General features: G+C 36.5%; 1 protein-coding gene across 1 annotated transcript in view; it reads left to right on the top strand.

The window, feature by feature from the left end:
• egfra (epidermal growth factor receptor a (erythroblastic leukemia viral (v-erb-b) oncogene homolog, avian)) overlaps positions 1-6,922 on the top strand; it is a 275,969-nt gene extending 269,047 nt beyond the window's left edge. Inside the window, exons 27-28 of the mRNA XM_043690147.2 lie at positions 873-981; positions 1,365-6,922. Of these exons, the coding sequence (XP_043546082.1) occupies positions 873-981; positions 1,365-1,756 (501 nt within the window). The 3' untranslated portion in view covers positions 1,757-6,922. The remainder of the gene's footprint in view (positions 1-872; positions 982-1,364) is intronic.
• The last annotated feature ends 220 nt before the right edge of the window (positions 6,923-7,142 follow it).

A 7,142-nucleotide genomic window follows, 5' to 3' on the forward strand; every position in this document is an offset into this window, starting at 1 on the left:
ACATCGGGCAAACAGGTAGAAAGCTAGCCATCTGACTTCATAAACATTAACTGGCTATTAAACGACAGGATCCACTCTCCCTCATCTCCTTACACAGAGACCAAGGGGGCCTTCAGTTCAACTATGACAAAGTTACTAAACCAAGATAGGACAACCAGAGACATGTCAGAGAGTTCTTGGAAGCCTGGTTTCAACCAAAAAGACCATCAACAGTCACATAGAGGTAGACGCAGTGTAAAGACCACTGCAGAGAAGACCCCGAAGTGATATTCATTCCAATGGACCGGACCACATAAAAACGAAGCGGAACAGAACAGCGGCACATCACTGAAGTCGCACTGATGATGTTACCCAGCATGGTAATGAAACATCTGCACAATAACCCAGGAGCTTGGCAAGCTAACCAACTACCTCATCCACAACCCAAGCTACAGATCTTCATGAAAACCTTAAAGATACATGTAATCATGTCAGTTTGAGGCTTCTATCAATTGAGAACTAGCAGGGAAATTCCAACAATTAACATTTAGTAGCTTTAATACTAATTCAAATAATTTGAATAGACTCAGCTAGGTTTCCACTTTTACTGCATTACCTGCTTAAGGTTAATCGAATAATAAAGCACATCATTAAACCATACTAAGGAGTGCTTTTTAAGAGTATACGAAAGTGGACAGAAGTTTTCTTTGGCAATTTAACCCAACCTCAAAAATGAGATGTTAATTTGATGTGGAGTACAAACTGGTTATGCTGTATCATGCAATAAAGGAGTTGAAATGTGACATTGCAAGTCATTCTAATATGCTTGGTATCTACCATAAATTAAGCATTCTATTTTGAATATTTTTCCCTTTTTATTGTTAATTGCACAGCATCAAGGAATGCCCAAGAGAGAAGACAGTGAAATTTTACGCTATAGCTCTGATCCAACAATGCCCCCTGATCATATTGACATAAATGGATGCTTCCAACCAGCCCCAGGTTTGTGTTCCTAATGTATTAATGTTCTTCTCTTTTGATATATGAACATAATTATGAGCAACATATAATTATGGTAACTTACACATACTGTAACAGTAACATACTGTTGTTTTACACATTGGCAAAAATGCATGGCCTAGCTCACTCTAGAATCAGTTTTTTGTTTGCTTACTTCAGTAAAAATGCCTCAATTACACATTTTATCAGAATTTCAAGTGACTTTATTAAAAGTTATTGTTGTCAATGTAGGTTCTTTTAACCTGTTGTGCCTTATTTACAGGATGTAAAAATTATATCAGAATCAATGTTTATGTTAACTGTTCACATTTATGCAAAAAGGTTGAATGCTGATTTTGTGAATATGTTTCCCTGCTTATTTGTAGAATATGTCAATCAAATTAGGGATAAGCCACTTCCTAACACCGTGAGAAGCCCAGCCTCTGATATGGAAAATCCTGGCTACCAAGAGCTTTTTATTCCTCTCAACCAGAATGGCAGGCTTCACAATTCTAGTGAACCAGCTGACACTGACACAGTGAAAAACCCGGAGTATGTGAACACCTTCCAGCCCAGTAACAAAGTGGTTCTTGAACATCCAAATCACTGGGACCAAAACATAACCCGCAACGTAAGCCTGGACAATCCCGAATACCAGCAGAATCTTTTTCCTAAACATACAAAGGTGAATGGTCACATTTTTAATACTGCAACTGAAAATCCAGAGTATCTTGGTATTGCAGTGCCACCCACAGGTCAAAAGAATTCTACAGTATGACATTCTACAAATATGACAATTTTTCCACATCGGCTGTTGACCCAACAGTGTGGTGACATTGATGTGCATCTATGCTCGGGTACAGTTACAGATATTTCTATGGATGAGACTGGGACAACGAGACAATGTGAATATTTTCTCCTAACTAAAACAAGTCATTTAAGATATTACTGGTGATGGAACTTTACTTTGACAATTTAAGTTAGGTTTAAGCAACCTAGAAATGAAATAGATTATAGTTTTATTCAGTAGCATTCCAGTTTTGTATTTTTTATCACTACATTGCATCTTTGATATGTGTGTGCATAATGTGTAAAGTTTCAAGTAGAATCACTTTTATCCCAGAAAGCAGAAACTGGTGCACCTTTGTCAGGGTTTTGATTCACCATATCCCCTCCATATAGCTGAATGTAATCTTCTCATCACAATGCCTGCATATTTATGTCATGCAAAGCTTTTAAAACATTTTATCTTAGTATTTCCAAGAAAATATTAAACACAGCATCCGAGCAATGTGTATGGTTATGTGATATGGATAAACTGGCACAAGAGTCGAACTGTGCTGGTTATCATTGTGAGAAATAACAAAGATGGTCAAAATGTGAAATGAGCAAAGTATCAATGATGGGTTTCCTTGTATATTATTCATGCTAATTTTTCTCATTGATTTGCTTAGACTGTATCTTCAAACTGACACTAATCTTCATGATGTCTCAATTTGCTTGTTCTTTCACCTTTCCTGACTCAATTTGCTTTTTTGAAAACTGTTTTGAGTATTGCCTATGACTGTGATTAAGTACAACATTAACTTAAACTTCACCTGTAATACCTCCACCTTCCCAACCATCAATGAAAAAGAAAGTTACCCTTTAGTCTACATTGTTTCAAATTAATATTATGATCTTCAAGCTTATAGTTTGTTGCCAAAGTCCTCATTGAAAGGTGATGCCTTGAGGACGAGGTTCTGAAATGTGACAGTTGATTATTAATTATGATCATTCGCAGAATTGTTACACCCGCAGAAGGAGGCCATTCATCCCATCGGTACCTGTATCTGTTCTAGATTGAATCAAATTTATTAATGCAATAACAGTAAATATTTCAGGTACTGATTGCCTGAAATAAAACAGAAAATGCTGGAAACTCAATGCATGTCAGAGAATATCTGTGTAGATATATTAACTATCTTCACAAATCTTCTGACCCTTCAGCTCAACCTTTAACTCCGTTTCTTTCTTGATCTGCACGGATGCTGTTTGTCCAATTGAATATTTCCAATTTTTTTTGCTTTTTTTTAAAATACATTTCACTTTTTAATCTATGATTTATCTGTAAAGAGTAGTTTTAGAACCAAATATGAATAACTAAAATATTGTCTGAATGTACCTATTTTTTAAACCCACTAGATATTTATTTTACCACTTATTCAATGTGATACAATTCTTCTCAACTTCACATTTGGGAATCTTCTTTGATCGCTATGACGAATAACTGAAAATATAGGACAAGATTCAATACCCAATTTGTAGCCAGAGGATACCAATGATTAGAGAGAAAAAAACCTGCAGATCCTGGAATCCAAAGTAGACAAGCAGGAGGCTGGAAGAACACAACAAGCTAGGCAGTATCAGGAGGTGGAGAAGTTGATGTTTCAGGCGTAACCCTTCTTCAGGACTGTGCATGAGTATAAGGGGAGCTTCAGTTAAAGGGGGTTGGGGTGGCAGGCTGGTGAGGTGGGGATAGGTGGAGACAGATAGAGGGTAGGCCCTGGTTGGTCAATAGGAGGGATGAATCCGGTTGGTGGCTGAGAAGAAAGGGAGGTGGAGTGGCTGGGAAGGGAGTCAGGGGATGGGAATGGAGATTATTTGAAATTGGAGAACTCAATCTTGAGTCCTACGGGCTGTAGGCTTTCCAAGTGGAAGATTAGGTGTTATTCCTTCAATTTGTGGTTTGGTTGGTTGTGGCAATAGAGGAGGCCAATGATGGTCATATCGGAAAGGGATTGGGAAGGAGAATTAAAATGGGTGGTAACTGGGAGGTCTGGTCAGCCCCTGCAGGCCTGGCTGAGATGCTCATCGAACCATTCCCTAAGTTTACGTTTGGTCTTCACCTGTATCACTGATGAGACGTCCAAATTTAATGGATACCATTTTCTTAAAATCTGTAAATTTTAAATGTAATGGAACTTTTTCATCACCAAATTATGTTGCAATTCCTCCCTGGAATTCCTTTGCCTGAAAGCTCAAAGTAAGAGAGTGGAGTAGAGCAGAATTGAACATTTCTCTTCCTGGGTCAGGATGTCCCAGACGCTAATGACAAAAATCATAAACGTCCTTTCTTTCAACTAGTCATCATTAACTTTTTCTCAGAATAATTTGTGCACCTACCATCAATAGTCTGCAGTTGTTGCAGAACATTGCTGGGAGTCATTTGACAATTGCTGTAAATGTATTGCAACAGAAAATCTCATTTCATTGCGAGCCCTTGTTAAATGACTTGGTGATTAACAGGCACATCTATGATGGGTTAAATGGCCTCCTTCTCTGGTGTAACATTCCATGAGCAGTGAGACAAACGAACCAACCTATCTTGGATAATGTCAGGATATTCAAATATTGGTACTAAGACTAATAATAAAACTAGTTAATATTTAACATTTAAATTTGAATAAATCAGAATGTAGATCTCTGTGCACTTTTCTTCCACTGGTAATGGGAAGGTGGAGTAGGGGATCCAAATATCTCTCTTGGGCCAACTTCCAATTATTTCCCCTTCTCACCACCACATGAATTAAATCCTAATCTATTGGGGATCCTCTTGACTGGACAGCACTTAAGGCCCATAAACAGTCAATTAGTGGCTGAAAAGGGCTCAACTCACAACCAGTTCTGATTAGCTGCTGTTGATTGTTTGGCATCTCTCAGAATGTGTGATTTCTTTGCCCTGGTTTCTTGATCCTGGGAAATCCTGCCACATGTTATTAAAAACGTATGTCAGAATAAAGAACACCATTCAATCCCTCCAATTCAATAAGATGGCCTCCTCCATGCCAGCTCCTCATTGTCCTCAACTTCTCGATATTTCACAGATCTATCTACCCACCCTTCAGATGCTTTCAGTCATCTAGCCTACACAACATTCTGGGTAGAGAATTCCAGGCATGCACTATCCTCCAAGAGAAGAAATTCCTTTGCATTTTAATTTAACTGAATGTTTCCTTATTCTGTAATTATGTTCCCTATTCAAGATTCCCCTACAAGTGGAAATATGTTCTCAACATCTTACCTGTCAGCCGCCTCAGAATTTTGTATGTTACAATAAAATATTCCCTCAATCCTCTAAACCGAATAAAGGCCGGATTGATTTAACCATTTTTGATAAGTCAATTCCTCCATCCCAAGAAATCAGCCAAGTGAAATTCTTTTGAACTGCCTCCAATATCAATATGTCCTTTCTTAAATATAGGGGCCAAAACACAGTACATCGTACAGGATATTATTTGGGTCACACCTGGAGTAGTGTTATATCAAGACTTCCCTATTTTTAAACTCAATATAAAAGCCAAAATTCCATTTGCTTCTTAATTACCTGTTGCATGGGTTTGTGTTTGATGCATAAAAACATCCAGATCCCTCTGTGCTGCACTTTTTTGGAGTGTCTTTACATTTAAATAATAATCTGTCTTTTGATAATTCCTACCAAAATGCATGCCCTCAGAGTTCTAAATTAGTCTCTGTCTGTCAACTTTTTTAACAACCTATCTGAATCCCCTTGCAAATTCTTTATGTCCTTATCACAACATACCCTCTTGCCTGTTTTTCTTTCATCAGCAAATTTGGATATTATACATGATAAAGTCATTACTATACATCGGAAATAACTGAGGCCCTAGGACTTGCGCTAGTCTACTATTTACATCTTTTTGACATGGAAAAGACCAATTAATCCCAACTCTCTTCTATGTGTTAAACAAACCTCAGTCTGTGCTAATATATTACATCCAATTACCTGAGCTCTTACCTTGTACAGTAAGCTTTTATGTGGCACCTTATTGAATACTTTCTGGAAATCCAAACACACTACATTTACTTATTATATTTTCAAAGAACCCGAGCAAATTTTTCAAATATAATTTCCGTTCCAGAAAACCATGTTGACTCTGATTTCAATAAGCTTTTCTAAATGTCCTATTTCTTCCTTAATCAATCTGGTACTTAATATAGGGAGGCCTTCTGCAAAGGAGATTAAATGGGACATCTTGGTAGAGCTACACGCAATAGATGAGAACCCAGAAACTTGATTAAGCATCTGATCTACCCCTGACTGGCGGTGCTTCATTGAGCAGAGTAAATGCATTAGTGAAACCTGAACACTTTTTTTGTGGCGTTCCTATTTTTTGGCTCTATCTTTAATTATTCCTAACAATTTAGAAATTTGGCCATTAATACGATGCTTGTATGTGATAATAAATTTGATTAAGGTAAGGTAACAATTGTGAAGCATGGATGACAGCTGAGTTATATGGATGAAGGATAATGGAAATTAGGGTAATTTAAAAATATGTTTTAACAATATAAATAACATCCCATTTTTAAATTATATACATTTTTGCGGGCAAATGTTGCTGAGATTTAGTAATTTAAAAAAATCTTGATTTGATGCACTATTTGTATAAAGGTGAAATCCAGACATTTTATATTGTGTATTGATGATAAGAAATTGTTGTATGCATATATGTATATTGAGTTAAAAGCAAAGGAATGTATACTACAGTGTAAACATGTTTCGTCACTTGTCAAATATTTTGATTGTTCTGTCTTGCAGAAGCAAACATTTAAAATTTTATGCACATTAACCTTTCTGGAATTATTTGCAAGTTTTATTTGATTTAACAGAAATCATTTGACTCTTCACAGTTACATAAAGCAATAGGTTATTCTGGTCTTTTTGTAGTAAACATAACCGTAGATCACTGCCAATTCATCACTACCTGTGTTCACCATTTTACAAGCTGTTGACCTAAACACCAATTACGTGCTGTATTTGCAAGACCATTACTATTTTTATGTGTATGTTTCACTGAATTTGTTTATTTTCAAAAGAAATATAAAACCACTAGCATGATACATTACTAAAATAAAAGGTTTGTGAAAAATCATGGGCTCAGCTTGGTTTGACATTGGTTTCTTTGTTACTATTTGATTTTCTGACAATTTTCTTGGCTGCTGCTCAGCTATATTTAATTATCAACAAATAATTTAAACAAAAGATGGGGAAATAGATACAGGAACAGACTGGTTAAAGTAATTAGATTTATTTATGAAATTTTGGAAATGGAACCAAGCTTCATCTGCCTGATCACGTACCTTGAACGAGCATCATTTTA

The sequence above is a fragment of the Chiloscyllium plagiosum genome, unplaced genomic scaffold (assembly GCF_037043375.1).
Source record: "Chiloscyllium plagiosum isolate Xiang-an unplaced genomic scaffold, Cpla_swu_hap1 HiC_scaffold_5, whole genome shotgun sequence".
Taxonomy (NCBI): domain Eukaryota; kingdom Metazoa; phylum Chordata; class Chondrichthyes; order Orectolobiformes; family Hemiscylliidae; genus Chiloscyllium; species Chiloscyllium plagiosum.